The 17,586-nt window shown below is 39.3% G+C and overlaps 1 protein-coding gene across 5 annotated transcripts in view; it reads left to right on the forward strand.

Moving 5' to 3' along the window:
* The window catches only part of SPAG9 (sperm associated antigen 9), a 171,028-nt gene that overhangs the window by 136,411 nt on the left and 17,031 nt on the right, over positions 1-17,586 (forward strand). The window contains exons 24-30 of one of the 5 annotated variants that reach the window (XM_006889276.1): positions 1,280-1,428; positions 2,147-2,318; positions 3,934-4,047; positions 5,251-5,289; positions 6,402-6,578; positions 9,467-9,616; positions 15,114-15,870. In XM_006889276.1, coding sequence (XP_006889338.1) covers positions 1,280-1,428; positions 2,147-2,318; positions 3,934-4,047; positions 5,251-5,289; positions 6,402-6,578; positions 9,467-9,616; positions 15,114-15,229 — 917 coding nt within the window. In that variant the 3' untranslated portion in view covers positions 15,230-15,870. Of the gene's footprint in view, positions 1-1,279; positions 1,429-2,146; positions 2,319-3,933; positions 4,048-5,250; positions 5,290-6,401; positions 6,579-9,466; positions 9,617-15,113; positions 15,871-17,586 lie in introns of those variants that run through there. The other 4 variants (XM_006889279.1, XM_006889278.1, XM_006889277.1 and 1 more) reach the window with 4 other exon arrangements.

Genomic DNA, 17,586 nt, shown 5'->3' on the forward strand with positions numbered 1-17,586 from the left:
TAACTTCAGAAGTTGTTCATATTTGTGACAGCCAAAAACAATGTTTTATTCTTGTGTAGTAGAGTCGTGTATGTCATAATAGATCAGGGGAATGTCATAAAAGCACAGATACATTGAATATGGATTTATATAGCAAGATTTTTCTCATATCCTTCTGGGCTTAAAGAAATATGTGATAGATGCTACTTTACATAGGTGCCTTCATTTCTGATTGGTACCAAGAACTTGCTAGAATAGCTCCTTATCATCCAGGAAAGACAGAACTGTTTTACCATCAAGAGCCCCTTCACAAACTATATAATATATGATCCTCACAGCAATTTATGAGAATAGGTTCTGTTGTCTTCATTTTGCAAATTAGGGAACTGCGGCACAAAGCTTTTTAATAACTTGTCCATGGCCATTTAGCTAGTGAGTTAAAAGAAGCTGGGGAAAAAATAGAATTCTAAGTTATATTAATAGAGTAAGATAAAATGCTATGTTAAAGTGCAACACGAGTTTAGAAGAGCAAGATGGGGAGGCTTGTCTAAAGAGGGAGAATTATCTAAGGACTGACTGCCAGCTCAATATGAGTTAGTGAAAATCTTGAGCTTCATAGACGTAAAAGTCTACAGTGATAGTCCTGGTTTGTTCTGCTAGGCAGACAACATATTAATGGAAATTCACAAAATGGATTAGGTTGAAGGGTCTCTTAAGTGAAATGTGAAAAACATATGCCAAGGATACTTGGTTTTAAAGAGCTTTTGTATTTCTAGTGGGAAAAGCTATAGACCAATAATTGATTACGTTCAAGGAGGCAGACTCCATCTAGGTATGGAGAACCATTCCTTGGTAGATTATAGTTTACTGAAAATGGAGCAGCTGCTTTACTGAAATTGTCCAAGTGAAACTAGTAAAGCATGATTCTGATGGTTGATTTTCATTTGGTTTTATTTGGTCAATAAGTGTATAGTACACACAGTTCTTAAAGTTTTTACAAATGAGTTGCCCACAGCTTCTGCTTTACATCAGAATGCAAGTGATGAATTTAAAAAGTTACTGTCAACAAAATGTTTTCAAGGAGGAGCCTGATAACTGAATGGTGGGTTGGGTCGGATAATATTTGAGGTTTGGATCAAGTGAACTATGGCGTAATAAACGAGTTTGCATATAAAAGTTATACTTCATACATGGGGTGTGGGTTCTTAATCAAGAAATACACTCAAATAGATTATTTCTTGTGTCATACATGAGAATAAGATCCTATGTACTAACGAGTAACTTACTTTTTATTTTAAAGATGGCCAGTGGGATTTATCCAACTATCACCTCTTAGACCTCGGGCGGCCTCACCACTCCATCCGCTGCATGACTGTGGTACATGACAAAGTGTGGTGTGGCTATCGGAACAAAATCTACGTGGTCCAGCCAAAGGCCATGAAGATCGAGGCAAGTTAAAGCATGTTTTCTGTGCTGATTATAGTCATGTAACCTGAACACTGGGAGATGAAGATTCTTGTCAGCCTTGTTAGAAATTGGTTTCTGAACCTTTGTGTTTTAGGAGCACTATAGTAGTATGTTAGGGAGCTCTGGTGCCTTAGTGGGTAACCCAAAGGCAAGCAGTTTGAATCCACTGGCTGATTCACAGGAATAAGACAGACAGTCTTGTCTCCTCCCCTAAATCTGATTTCTTTGGAACATTGACTATTTGACCTTCATTTTGCAATTCTGTTGTTTCTATTCACGCATACTTGTACTCTTTACACTCACCTGCACAGCACCCACACGGCACACATGCAGAGAGAGCACAGTGTTGGTTCCATTTTGGTGAAATGCGATCTGACTTCATGTGTTGCTCTGCTGCAGTCACCCTCCCCCTATCAGACTAGGGGATATTTTGCAGAGTAGTACTGCTTCCATAAATTGATATCCTCTACTGTCCTGAGGTCCAGCACACTTTCCTCCTTTGTTCTTTATTCAAGATAAAAACAGTTGTGTGTAGAAGAATACTCATATTTGTTGTTGCTGTTATTTCATAACAATAACTACCATCATATAATGTTGTTGTTTACAATGTCCTATCAGAACCTCACGGTAATATTAGTACATTTTAAATACAAGCTCTTATGTAAGAAAATTAACTTTGTGATTGAATAATCTTTCCTAGAAATCATTTGATGCACACCCCAGGAAGGAGAGCCAAGTGCGGCAGCTTGCATGGGTGGGTGACGGTGTGTGGGTCTCTATTCGCTTGGATTCCACACTCCGTCTCTATCATGCACATACTTATCAACACCTACAGGATGTGGACATTGAGCCTTATGTAAGCAAAATGTTAGGTAAGCTTCCAGAGTGCTTTCTCTTTGCCATTAATGGGGATGTTTTCTTTCTAAATGGTCTGAAATGGCTGGGTGGAACTGGTGAGTGAGCTTGGGTTCTTGTCACTGAATCTTTAGGCTGATGCCCCATCTACTCTGTAATCCTTGACGGAAACCTGGGATCATTTCTGATGGCTCTCTTATCCCACATCGAAACTGTTACCAGAAACTGCCAAGTCTGCCCCTAAAAAATTTTCAGTCAATTAAATCTCTGCTGTTATTCCCTCGCCTATCACCATCATTTTACCCTTGATAACACGAGTCTGCAGCCTCATCTCCCTGCTTTTGCACCTGTCCATTCTCTGCATTGTAAGTCACGTGCGGAGGGCCACCTCGATGCTCCTCCACTCTCTCCTCTAGTGAGGTTTACATTTTGTCATTTGACCAGAAGACTTTATGTGGTCTCTTCAGTCTTCTCATATTGACCCGTCATCATTCGGCAAGTTCCTTTCATATCACGGCAGCCCCCCATGTGAGTCCTGTACTCTCTGCCTCGGAGCTTCTTTTTCTTGGTCCCTTTTACTGAGCTTTCAGATCACATCCTCCATGTTACACTCAGGAATGACATTCCTTGATCTGCAAGTTTGATTTAGGGTCTCTTAGACTTTCTCCTTGTAGATTTATCATTGTTTAATTATATGGAGATTAATGTAATTCATATTTAATGACTCTCACTAAGAGTCCTTAAGACCCATGAAAGGCGGAGACCATCTATCTGTGTCTGGTTCCCTGCTGTATCTTCAATACCTAATCCAGTGCCATAGACTGTTAAGAAAGTCTCTTTAGTGAAGAGGTTTTTTAAACATTTTTAGGGTCATTGCCCTCAAGGAACCTGATGGTAAGTGTGGGTCCTCTCCCTAGAAGCAGGCGTATAGATAAGGAAGCCAGTGAATATAAGAGGACGGTCTGACCATTAGTAAGGTCTTGGCATGAGACTGAGTAAGTTAAGGCTCCTTCTCACACTATAATTTTATAAAATGCTTTCAGTTTTTAAAGATAGAACTTGTGAATTACTAATGCAGAGCATCTTAAATATATTATTTGTTTAATCAATCTAGAAAGTAAGATCAGTTGTAAAAATTCCCTTTATATCCAAATATGTACCTATTCTTTCTAAAATATATATGCAAAATTTACATATCTAAAATTTCCAGTCTAGGTTTATAAATAAGGAAATAATATGGGCTTTGCTAGCAAAGACTGTGCTTATCTATGCAGAACAATGGAAGATGAGCCAGAACTCTTTGGGGTTAGAAAACTAAAGCACATTTAATTTCCTAATCTAGTAAATACTCTTCTGTGAGATTTTTGTTTCATGGGTTGATTTGGTTTTGCAGCTCTCTAATTAAAGTCTGTGTCATTTCCTGACAATATATTGTCAGCCATTTCTACAATTTTCTTTATCTATTAACCCTGAGTAAACATGTGCTTTGCTGTATGTCTTCAGACCGCATCCTCCCAGCTCTGGTCACATTTCTTTCCTTTTATAAAATTCAGCTGCCCTAAGAGACTTGGAATCTGATCCATCATTTCCTCTGGTTTCTCAATAAAATGTTCTTTTTGCCCCCTCATTTAGGTACTGGAAAACTGGGCTTCTCTTTTGTGAGGATCACAGCTCTTATGGTGTCTTGCAATCGTCTGTGGGTAGGGACAGGAAATGGCGTCATTATCTCCATCCCCTTGACAGAAAGTAAGTATAGTATACTTCTAGATAACCATCACAGTGCATGTGAGAGAGTTGTAGGGAATAGCCGTGCCCAGAATCCAGGTAGGGGAAATACTGAAACAGGTAGTGGCAAATTGATGGCTTGGCTCAGAAAATCAGGCTAATGGCAAAACGCTACGTATTGTTCTCTCACTCGTCCTGTGTAACTTATAAATTCTAGGAGAATGACATTTTCCTTGTATTCATAATTAAAAGTTTTTCATTGTGAGAGAATCCGTTTTTCTCAATTCAGGAATCACAGTTTCATTGAAGCAAAGGTCAAGGTCCATTTTTTTCCCAGCTTTATTTCTAAAATGTTAGATATTACCTATATACATTCTAGTTTTTCATTTCTGCCTAGCAGACGGTTTATTATATTCTGCTAGCTCATTTGAGTTTAAAAAAAAAAATCAGCAAGGCTTCTTTATGCCAGGAGACAAGGCCTTTATAATCTTGTTGAAGAGGGTGATTTATGATTATTGGGAGCAGAATGTTTTCTCATACTATGTTGATCATCCATCACATAAGAAGTGTTTTTGTGTTGCAAAATTCATAGATAGAAAATGGTTTGAAAAACAAATGTCTTAAGTTCATAAAATAAGCTAATAAACACACTTCATCGTCGTACCTTGTTTTAGGGGAAAGGGAGCAAGGAAAATGGAAATGTCTGTCAGCAGAGAGCCTTTGAGGAATCCAAGTTCTTATTAGCAGCTGTCTTTTCTGCAATCGCCTATAAATCTATACATTTAGACCACTTCTTATATCCTAGGAGATTCCAGGACCTCCAGAGTTCCTTTTTGTTTTTTAGAAGAGAGAAATTCCATTTTAAAAACAGGATTTTTTTTTAATTTTTTTTTTTTTTTTTAGGAAAGAAGGAAGGATATTAAGATTTTTAAATGCCCCACATTAAGTTCCTACTATTTTTCAATTCACATTCGCTAAAATTGTTCTATAATTAAGAAAACCTAAGTGATGGTAAATCTGATTGTCTTTTTTAAGCTGAGATAGTCTCTAGGCATTTGGTTAGAAGACTGCGTTGGTACCTGGCTTCATGCAAAGCTGGACTGTGCTAGTTGGGTTAGGAGTTGAGCACCAGGTTACCAGCTGGAAGACTGAGTGGTGGCTCGCAGTAACTCTCCTTCCTGTCATGCACCCCTCCATGTCCCCTCTCCTCCTCTCTCACTTTAGCCGTAATCCTCCACCAGGGACGTTTACTGGGGCTGAGGGGTAAGTGCCGATCCTGAACCCGGCTCTTCTTCCTGGCTTCTTATGGCCACTATGAGGCTGTTCCCACTCTTAGAAAACCTTCTTGAATGTTCCTAAATGTCATCCACTTGCAGTCACTGCATTGCAGCAGGTCTTTTGTTTTGTTTTGTTTTTTAATATTTGTTCCATGGCCACCAAACTGCTCAGCAGCTTAGTCTGTTTATCATCTTTTGTTGCAGCTGAACTTTCCTTCAGACTTTTCCTTCCCATAGAAACATTTCTTAAAATTGTCATTAATCTACATTGTTTACTCTTGTTAAAGATCCTGTTTCTTTCATTTACTTACCGGCCCATGGAATGGGGATGTTTTGTGAGTCTGGTCATTCTAAAACAGCCCAGCCCACTGTCAGTGTGCTGGAAAGAAAGGCTGCTCTCTGGGAGCGGATGGATTCTCTTAAGCACAGTTTTCTCCACTCCTCTCAAGAGAAGCCTTCTTAGAGTAACTGTTGCCGTCAAGTCAGTTCTGACTCCCAGCAGCCCGTTAAGACAGTAGGACTGTCCCACAGAATTTCCAAGACTGCAGTCTTTACAGGAGGCAACTGTCTCGTCTCCCCCGGAGCAGCTGGTGGATCCAAACATGGCACTTCTCGGCTAGCAACCAAGTGCCTCTGTGCCACCAGAGCTCCTTATTCTTCCCAGAGGAGACGGAAACCAGGAGTCAGAATTGATTCAACAGCAACCAACAAACCTGAAAGAAAGATTTTATTTCTAAAAAAATACACCCATCTGTTGGTTACTTTCCTAAAATGGGGATTAAAACAAAACAAAACAGGTAACATCTGTTTTCTTTTTGTTAATGAAATATTTTTTCATTTAATAGATCTATTTAATAAATAAACTTAGTTATTACTAGACTGGCAAAATCCCCTGCTCCATTTATTGAGGTACTTAAAATAACTAGCATGCTGTATCTCTTTTTTCCAGCTTTGTCTTGAATTGGCATTGCTGCCCTTATTTTCTTTATCTCAACTGCCTGTAGCTTTTAGATAATATCATAAGGATTAACCAGTAACCTCTTGCATCATTACCATTTTCTAGGGGGAAATATTTGGTATTTGGTTTTTCTGTTGCAGCAAATAAAACCTCAGGAGCACCTGGCAATCGCCCTGGAAGTGTAATCCGCGTATATGGTGATGAAAACAGTGATAAAGTGACACCAGGGACATTTATTCCATACTGTTCGATGGCTCATGCGCAGCTCTGCTTCCATGGACACCGGGATGCTGTGAAGTTCTTTGTGGCAGTCCCAGGTGAGTTTGAGAATTTCCATGTCATTATCTCAGTTCTGCCCTCCCAGATTCCATTATACAGTTACCTAGACTATGTTAAGTACTACAATTACAGATAATTCCAGTACAGTGTATGAAACAAGTCCTATGGAGGGAAAAGTAAAGTGCTGCGGGCAATAGGTGTTATTTTGAATGAGGTTATTTTGGAACCTCCTCCCCAACTTTTGATTTTTAGTTAAGAGACTTGTTTACTTTTGAAAGCAGTGTCATTATTTGTCACAGCAGGCTGTGTGTAGGTGGAAGTAGCAAGAGACCTCTGCTACCTTGAGCCGCACTGTGGGAAAGAGCCCTGGGCTGGGGACCTGGGCCCCATCTCTCCCAGTCACTGCCTTATTGTCTTGAGCAAGTCACTCAGCCTCTGAGACTTGTTTCTTATTTCTTAAGTAGATGTAACCATCTTCTTTGTCTCCCTCATTGGTGAGAATAAATGGAAGGGCTCTGGGGATTGTAGGGCACCATCCGGATGAAAAGTGATGACCGGTGAAAAATCTTCTGCCTGTTGGAGTGCTTCACTGTGTTACTGACTGTGTAAACAGGCTCCATGACAGTTTGCATCTGGCCTGGCTACACAAACTAGCTATGTATCTAAACATGGGGGAATCTCTCAGCTTCCCGAAGTTATTCTAGGGATTAAATAATTAAATATGTGTAGCCCAGAAACTAGCACACCCTAATCAATTGTTTCTTGTCTGAAAGAAAAGGATAATGAGCTTCCTAAATTATATATATTATATATCTATGTGGTTATTTCCTCAGAATAAATTTGTAGATGTATTATTGTTGTTAATGGTGTTTTTCTTCTTTAAAGAAAAAAGAAATAAAATACCAGACTCCCCTTTCTATCTATCTCATTCTGTTCTTTTTTCTTTCCACTGGTAAACACCATGTTTTTGTCATTTTACTACCTTTTCCTATGTCCACAAACTATCATATTTTTTTTGGTTTTCGTTTTGAACTATTTAAACGTTCTTCTAAAGCACAGAGTTCTGGCGGCATGGCAGCTAACCCATTTAGCTGCTTACCAAATCCATACACCGCTTCGTAGGAGAAAGATGATGGTGCTTCCCTAAAGATCTGTAGCTTTGAGAACCTGTCCTGCAGGGCAGCTAGGGTTCAGAAACGAGTTTATGATAGTGAACTTGGGTTTCCTTAGGTAGCATAAGTATTTTGCTTCTTCTTTTTTTTTTTTTTTAATTTAAGGGGGCTCTAAGAGTAAGAAGCTACACTGCAATCCCAAAGGCACCTGTTTATTGTCTTTATATGCAAATACCTAGTTTATGTTATGCATTTAACTCTAATATTCCAAGGAGTGAATACACATGGTACATTTTATTCACCCACCTTTGATGGAAGACTTTCTGAATTTCAACCTGCTCCCACAATTATAAGCCGTGTTCCCAAACTTTCTCATACATGTGTGCAAGCCTCGGGGGAGATGAGTTCTATTAGTAAACTGGTAAGTTCTATCACAAAAGGAGAGCACAATGAAATGATAAGATGCCCAACCGGAATGGTTTCATGCTTAGGACCAGTCGCCTCCCAACAAAAAAAAAATGTTGTCTATTTCACTCTAGATTTATACCTCAAAAACTCAAACTCACTGCCATGGAGTCAGAATCGACCCTCCTTCATTGGGTTTTTCAAGGCTTCACATGGGAGGAGATTGCCCATTATTCTCCCACAAAGCCACAGTTAGCAAAACTCTCCGCAGGCTATGCCAGACTGAGATCTATACCTAGCACACTTTATTTCTTGCAGAGTATTGTTTGAAAATATATGACTGAAGTACTGTAGGAATAAACTTCATCTAACCATATAAATGAGTATTCACTGCTTGTAATCATGTCTGCTGTCTCCCAGAGGCATGATCTGTGTCGTTTACAGCAAATTCTGGCAACAGATGCCCACAGTCATCGCTCTGGAATGGGGGTGCTTTAGAGATTATCATGTCAGTGGTATTTAAGTGTCTCTTTCTTCCATTTCATTCTTAAAGATTCTGCCTTAGAACTTTAGCTTTTGAACAAGTGCTAATCCACTAGTGATTTTACATAATGAGATGTGCTTTTAAAATCAGAGGACATCCTTCTGAGCACACTTTTTAGAGAACAGGCCTCTCCCCTGCTCCTCAGAACAATAATATAGTTAGCTTGCAGTAGTTTGGAGAAGGCAGCTAAAGCTAACCTCTTCTTACACATCTCACACTGAATTTTGAAGCGTAATCCTGCTTTGTTACAGAAAAACTTTACTTACATTTTCAAGTTAAGCTTTTCTTGTTGTTACTTGCCCTCACGTCAGATCCGACTCATAGCTGATCCTCCAGTGGGTTTTCAGAGGCAATAAATAGCATGGAAAGAGATTGCTCATACTTCACCCACAGGGCAGCTAGTGGATTTGAGCTGTATGCCTTTGTATTGACAGTGCAGCCTCTACCACCAGGCTACGAGAGCTCTGTTAGACTGTTGTTGGGTACCATTAAGTTGACCACAATTCAGAGTGACCCTGTGAACAGCAGACCTGTCTCTGCCTTATCAGCCTCCCCATCCTCGATACGCTTCAGCCACTGTGTCAGTCCATTGCCTTGAAGATCTTCTTCACTCTCCTTAACATTTCATTCTTCAAAGCATGATGTCCTTTTCCAAGAACTGGCCTTTCCTGACAGCATGCCTAAAGTATGTGATGTTTTCCAATCACTCAGAAGTTTGTAACATCCTCAGCACTTTGATGTGATATTTTCAAAGATAGTTACTTTTTTTTCGTTCAACTATCTTAAAATGTTACCAGGGCACAAAGGACAGTTACCTTCATACTCATCTGTGATACATATTAACTTCTGTTTCTTTATAAAATAGGTCAAGTCATCAGCCCACAAAGTGGCAGTAGTGGCACCGACCTAGCTACTGACAAAGCAGGACCATCTGCACAGGAACCTGGCAGCCAGACGCCCTTGAAGTCTATGCTGGTCATCAGTGGAGGAGAGGGCTACATCGACTTCCGCATGGGTGAGTGCTGGGTTCAGAGAGCTCAGGTCCTCAGCAGAGGGAAGGGCTGCATTGACTGATACCAGAGTCCCTGGTTCTGGGAGACACCCTTAGGTCTGTGATGCAGGACAGTGGAGGAGGGGGCTCCAGCAATATCTGCAAGGGTGAGTCCCTGGTTCTGGGAGACACCCTAGGTCTGTGATGCAGGGCAGGGGAGAAGAGGGCTCCAGCAACATCTGCAGGAGTGAGTCCCTGGTTCTCGGGGCTCAGGTCCCTCTTTTCCTGTGACTTGGATTTTCATTCACAGTAAACAAAACCACTCTCATGGCTGATTTCTAAAAGAATCTCTTTGTAATGTTTACATGTTAAAGAACTTTATAATTATTTGAAATTTATTTGAACTTGAGAGTATTTGAAAGAGCATTAGAAAAAGTTGTGTTTTGGATTGAGGTATATGTAGACAGCATACGATTTAGAGCAATTATTCAACCTCTCACAGCCTCAGTTTCTTCACTTGCAAAGCAGAGATAATAAAGTACTTCATAAAGTTAGTGTTTGCATAACAGTTGACTTAATTTGTTTTGGATGTTTGTTGTTGTTGCTGTTGTTTACTTAAAAAAGAAAAAAACAACATTGAGTATTCACTCTGTAGCTAGCAGCCTTACATTTGAAATGCTAAGATGAAACTGTCAGATCCTCCCTCCAGTAGATGATAGAGCTATGCCAGAGATACAGACCTCTAAGTAAAGTAAAGCATTCTAGATGTTGCTATGGTGAGTAGTCAGTTCTTCCTGGGGGTAAGGAGAGAAGGAAGCAAGTGCTTGTAGTGATTCAGTACTGAATTAAGGTTGTAATTAAGGTTGGAGATTGGGATGAGAAGGGCTAGAGAGTACCATTCCAAGGGAAGAGAATAACTTGACCAAAGGTTTAGAGATGCAAAATTATCTTAACTGAAGTAAAACTGTTTTAAAAGCATTGGAACATGGGGCAGAAGAAAATACAAATTTGACCAGCGATAACTCTGAAGAGAAAATGTGAAAGAAAGCTCGATTATGGGGGGTTTGATGTGCAGATTGGGAACTCTGGTGACCTAGTGGGTAAGGAGTTCTGCTGCCAGCTCAAAGGACGGCTTTTGGAATCCAGCAGCCCCTCCTCGAGGGAAAGATGGACAGTCTCCTCCCATGTGATTTACAGCCTATGAAAACACACTGCAGAGTCAGGTATGGGTCAGTTCCGACTCAACAGCCAGAGTTTTGAGTGAGTTATATGTAAAACTAAGGAGTTAACGCTTTAGAAAGATACAGAAAGATTAATAGAAATCAGAATTATAGGGAGGAAAAGTATAGTTCTATTTTTATATTGAAATTAATATTATTTGTTGTTGTTACAAAACAAAAAATGAATGAATGGTTGAATGAAAAATTAATTTGCTGTATAAACTTTCATTCAAAGCACATTAAAAAAAATTTATAATAAATTTTAAAAAAAGAAACAATGACAAGTGTTAGAGAAAATTGGTTGGAAACCTCCTACATACATTGCTGGTGGGAATGTAAAAGTACTTTAGCTACTTTGCAAAACAACCACGCAGTCCTTCAAAAAAACTAAATATAACCATATGAGACAGCACTTCTAGGTGTATACCCAAGATAAATAAAAATGCAAGTATATGCAAAAATTTGTACACACCCATTCAAAACAACAGTTTAAATGATAGACAAAACGTGAGAACAACCCTAATGTCCATCAACTAATAAACAGAAATATAAAATGTGGTGTGTTCATACAGAAGAACATTCAGCCATAGATAGGAGTGAATAACCAATGTAAGCTACAACTTAGATGAACCTTGAAAACTTTATTATAAATGAAAGAAACCACAAAGGCCACGTACCAATTTATATATATGAAATGTCCATAAAAGGTAAATCTGGAGGTGGTATTGTGGATTGAAATGTGTCCTCACAAAATATATGTCAGCTTGGTTGGGCCACGATTTTCACTGGTTTGACAGTTATGTGATGATGTAATGTCAGGTGTGTGGTGATGTCATTACCCTTATGAAGTGATGTGATCAGCCACTCAGTTGTAAAAAGATAAGCGTGATATATAGCACTCAGATATATACTCAGATCACAGCCATGATCCAGGGTAAGGAGAGTTTCCCTGAGGTGTGGCCTGAATGTTGTGTTTTGTCTTACAAGAGATAATAAAAGGAGAAGCTGTAGAAAAGGAAAAGTTTGACTATTACCAAGAAATGAGTAAGAACACAGCAAGTCCTTTGGACCCAGAGTCCCTGTGTTAAGAACCTTCTAGACCCAGGGGAAGGTAGATGCCAAGACTTGTAGAGATTGCCAAGTGACACCAAACTTAACAGAGATGTTGAAAGGAGAGGACTTTCCTCCAGGGCTGACAAAGAAAGCAAGCCTTCCCCCAGAGCTCGTGCCCTGGATTTAAACTTCTAACCTCCTAACTTGTGATAATAAATTTCTGCTTATTTAAGTCAAAAAAGAGAGAGTGAGTTTGTACTTTATCCTCCAAACAAAAGGATATCTACCAATGGATTATATTTCTGTAGAAGATAGATGGTACAGACTAGAAATAGGGAGATGAATTAGGAAATTAGTACCTAATGAATGTGTAAGAGAATAGATGCTAAGAACCTTCTAGACCCAGGGGAAGATAGATGCCAAGATTGTAAAAGATTGTCAAGTGACACCAGCCCTAACAGAGATGCAAGAATAGATAAGAAACATGACAGGGAATTGGTAACTAATAGATGAATGAGGAAAGAATGACTGACCTAGGGTGACTGTCATGTTCTGAGTGACCATTCATTCAAAAGAGAAGGACTACTACTAGAATAGAGGAAGCAGATCTGTCTCTCAGAAGGGTGGGATTTGAAAGTTATCAGTATACAGTAGTTGTGAGAGCCATAAGCATTGGAGTTCACCCAAGGAAAATGTGTAGACACTAAAAGAAGGGATTCTAGGATAGAATCCTGTGTTAAGGCTCCATTCCAAGGATCATCAGAATTCATGAAGGAATCCAAAAAGGAATGGTCAGGTACAGGAAAATAGAGAGACTTGATTCTTATGACAGTGTAGTGCTTTGTACTGTGCAGAAGTAACTGAACTCATTGAACTACCTCAAATCTCAGTGGTCTAAAAGTTACTAAACCCAAGATACTAACCTTTTTAAAAAATCATAGTGTTGTAGGTCAGTGGCAAATACTTAAGTATTAATTTGTGAGAATAGAGTATTAATTGAGGGTCACATTAATGACAGTGTGCCACATGTGATTGGTATAAACTATCTGATGGAGGACTCCTGGCCACACTTTTAGAGGCTGTTAATGTTACATTTAGAAATGAATTCTGGTGTTATCAGCAGGAGTGGTGTCAGCTCAGTATGTTTTAAATAACTGACTGTTGGTACAGAATTCCTTTCTAGAAAGACATTCCAGGCACTCCCTTGGATGGGGAAGATTTTTCGAGCTTTGTCTTGGAGTGCCATGTGGCAGTTGGAACCATGCGAAGGAGTATGCTAATAAAAATCTTTATGTGGTTTTTCCATTTCCCCTAAAAATTCTTTCCTTTGTGGATCCTAAAAACAGCACAAAATTGCTCAGCCGGTTTTGGCAGTATCTCTAGATAAACTAGCTTGGAAAAAAATAAAAAGACTCTTTGAATAGAGGCTAATGTTAATTGTGAGTAATCCTTGATCATTTGTTTTTGTTGCATTTCCTTTTTCATTACTAGAATTTTTAGCTCTAAGAAATTGATCTGTACAGCCTCATCTTTTTAATGGTTTCCCTTCAATCCCAGGATGTAGAAACCCTAGAAGCCAGATTACTTTTTTTATTAATAGATTCTTTAAGACAAACTACTCAAAGAACTATGCAAATACTCTTTGTCTCAGCCAAATAAATTTGTCATATTTTAAAATTTGATGGATTGATACACTGACTGGGGTAATGAGAGCAGGTATGTCAGAGATAGTAAAGTTGGCTCAGGATAGAGCAGGTTTCAGGGTAGTTGTACGTAGGGCCGCTATGAGTCATGCCATAAGTGACCCGATGGCACATAACAACAACAATTTTAAAATTTAGAAGGCACTTTTTTTCTAAACATTTTTAATTACCTGGTTATAATTCCATTCAGGAACTGGTTTTTGTCCTGATCCTGTGAAAGCACTGATATTAAAGTTTGAGATTTTGGTATAAAGACCATTAGGGAGTAAGTAATTGGAGAGTTTTGTCTACTGAGAAAAAGACACATATTGGGGCGGGGGCGGGGGGGGCGGTGAGGTTCCCCTGCCACTGTTTCTAGTCAATAATGTTTTCTTTTGTCCACCTGAAATTTAAGTGTGGCAAAACACAACATTCCAGGAGTCAGGTCACATCTTTTGTTTCTTACCACACCAGTTTTTAGGGTGCTCTGGTGTCATACTCCTTAACATGTATTTTGCTAACTCAAAGGCTGCATCTCCACTGGTTTGGATTCACCAGCACCAGTACCACGGGAGAAGGATGGGAGATGGGAAATCTCCTCCCACTACGGTTTGCAGCCTTGGAACCCAGCAGGGGCCACTGTGAGACAGAACCTCCATGACAGCAGCGAGTAGACAAGCTTCTAGGCCCCTGCTCAAGAGTCGGTCCCACTAAACAACTTGTCACTGGGTTGTGCCATAACAACTCAGTTCAACGACAGCAAAACAGGTTGATCCAAGCTTGAAGAGAAGAGCCCTGATACTTTCAAGCCAGTGCCTTTTATCGGGGCCTCATTTCCCTATGTACAGCTTCTGTTTCACATGCTGCTTTCCATTATCCTCACCTGGAGAACTGCAGTCCTCTCACTGCATGAGCTGTTTGCGTTGGCTTCACCTGGATGCTCTGTACTTCTGCTTGCTCATCATCTGGTCTCCTTTCTTGGTTTGAAATAAGCACACTCTGTGGATGAGCACAGAGCTGGACAACTTTGCCTTTTGGGTTTCCCTTTCCTGTTAACTTTTCAGTATGCAGGTATATGGAGTTGAGTGTTCATTATCATGCAGTCAACTTGATTTTTACAAATATGACTCCATTCTGAGTAAGTTTTGTTGTAGATGGAATCCCTCTTTATGTCCTGCCTTCATTATTATTGCCTTTTATTATCAGAAACTTTATAAATCTGCCAAATTATAAATGTCGGAAAATTATTTACTTTGACACTGTACATAATACATATTACTAACAATAAGATGTGCCCCCCAAAGCCCTAGACTGTCAGTACAGTTCATCATATCCCGAATACACCACAAGCCAGGAATTTTCCTTTCCAGAAGTTAGGCAGTGACTTAAGTCAAGATTCCAATTCATGACATTTCTCTTATTTCAAGTAAAAGCTTTAGGTAAAGATGGTTGTTGGGTAAGTTCTATGCATCCTATTACCGGACTAACCGGGAGCACTAGGTCTTCTTCCTCCTCAGCCTGCACTTTCCGTCTTCACACTAATGTGTGTCTCCTTCTGTCCACCAGGTGATGAAGGGGGAGAGTCTGAACTTCTCGGAGAGGATCTTCCACTGGAACCATCTGTCACCAAAGCGGAAAGGAGTCACTTGATAGTGTGGCAAGTGATGTACGGCAACGAGTGAGCCCGTCGGACACCAAACGGGGAGGAGCTCTCGCTTCTGCATGGTTTCTTTTTCCCTTTTCCCCTTTATTTAATGCTCTTTTTGTGAAATAAGTTTCACCGCATAATATGTGAGCATTTTTTCCCCTGTTAACTTTATATTACAAAAATCTGTCCTACCATAACCATACAGGAGTCTTACTGCACCAGTGTTATAGGCGATTTCAGTATATTATGAACAAATCAAAGAATGTTTACTTCCTGCAAACTGGTGAGCTACAGAAAGCAATCCAGATGTGGCATACTCTGCCACGGTCTAACATCACTCACTTGGTTTGGTGGGGGGTCACTTTTTAGCTGTCACTAATAATGGAGTTAAAGGACAAACACTTGTTAAGTTAAACTGTACCATTAGGTACAATAGAAGAGTTTTCCCCGATGTATTATAAAATTGACACAAACTAATATCAGGTGAAATATCAAGGCATATCTAAATGTCTTGAAAAAGCTAAAAGCTAACTGTAAATGACTTCACCTTTCACTTTCCAATCTGACAAATCTTGTTTATATGGTATATAAAGCTTTGTTTTCATCAGGTTTTGGGGGGTTTTATATTAAAGAAATTAAGACTACACTATTTAAATAAAAGTTTCCTGTTTCTGACTTATTAGCACTCTAAAGTCTACGAGGCCTGCTTCTCTGAATCTCCTGAACTCTCCCCTCCTTTTTAGGGGCTAGTCTCATTTTCATACAGACATGTCTGGACAGCATATTGTTTATAAAGCTTAGAAGATCCTCTTAGCACTAGGAGGATTTTTTTAGCAAAGAAATTGCAATTTGTAGTCCTCATACCAGAGGATGGAGGTGTTTGGTTGACTTTTTACATGTGAAAATTCACCTGTTCACCAGCTGTCCCTGGACTGCTCTTAGCTCTTGGGAAGAGTAAAGTGGTGGTAGTGATGGGGTGTGTCCCAGCCAGCAGAAGGATGAATTTGATTAGAATAGATATTTTTTCTGTTCTGTATAAAACTCTAGAGCAGCTAGTGCTTGATATTTTGTATGTAAATAACACATTGGAGCTTTTGCGCCTTTTGAGATTGAAATGCCATCTTCAAAGGAGGAAACTATGTGAGGGATAGAAGCAAAGCTAAGATAGTGTAAAGATTGACATTACATCTTTTTACTCACAATGCCCATTTAAAAAAAAATAGGTTAGACTCTACTTTTAACGGTTTTCTTCTTTAATAAGTTTTTAAGAATATGATGCTGCAAGTTTTTTCTTCCCAAGCATCTTGAAAATATATGATTTATCATTTCTTACTCCTTACTTTAAGCAAAGTTAAATATAAATTTAAGTGCTATTTTTTTAATATAAACCTATAAAATAAAATCCTTTCCCCCAATTAAAAAAAAAAATCAAGAGCCCTAGTGGTGTAGTGGTTAAGCGGTCAGTGGCTAACTGAAAAGTTGACAGCTCGAAGCCAGCAGTGGCTCCACAGGAGAAAGGCGTGACAGGGAGTCCATGGACGTTTCCACCCTGGAAGCCCCATGGAGCAGGTCTGCTCTGTTCTCTGGGGTGACTGTGAGTTAGTCCCCCCCTTCCCAACCCCCAAATCATCAGGTTACCTCCAATACAAGAAAGAAAACACAAATCTCAAATTACCTATTTGTACATAAATTCTAAAGATTTTTTTCTCCCCTAGACTGCCACAGATGCCACAGAGAGTTATTTGTAAAAGGTACATCAGTGAATTTAACTAATATGTATAAACATACTTGGGCTCGATTTGCAAAATCCGTATCATTTAATGAGCCAGACAAGGCCTTTGGTTCTGTTTGACCACATGTGTCTGCACACAGTGTGTACACAGTGCATTAAAAGGTTGGGTTTTGCTTGAGCAATAGTCCTTTTTCTTCAGGACACCAGGAGTTAGTCCACTTTTCCATAGCTCATTGGCTCTGTTTTTCATTTTCTTTTAAAATCAGAGGCTCTTTGGGCAGTACTTTTTTAAAAGCATTGTTAAGCACTTACAGAAATGTGTAAATTCTCAAGAGAGACACCAAAGTATTTGGGAATTTTAATCCCAAAAAGTAAACAACACCCCAGTCAGACAGACCCACTTGCTGCTGTTTTGCCTTTTACATGTTTGTCCAACCGAATGTAATTTAGGCAATTAAGAGTTAAAAATGAAAAATGCAAAAATGTTATGATGGTTGTAATTATTTTTTAAACTTACTGGTTTTAATTTTTAAAAATGTCACTTTATGTTTGGCCCTATTAAATCATCTCAGGGGCCAGAGAGAGGCTTTAAATGCCTGTACAGCTTTTACAGTTTGTACTTGTATTTGTCGTTTCAATTAAATATTTTTTTTATTACT

Source organism: Elephantulus edwardii, unplaced genomic scaffold (assembly GCF_000299155.1).
Source record: "Elephantulus edwardii isolate Elephantulus edwardi_28Jun2011 unplaced genomic scaffold, EleEdw1.0 scaffold00077, whole genome shotgun sequence".
Lineage (NCBI taxonomy): Eukaryota > Metazoa > Chordata > Mammalia > Macroscelidea > Macroscelididae > Elephantulus > Elephantulus edwardii.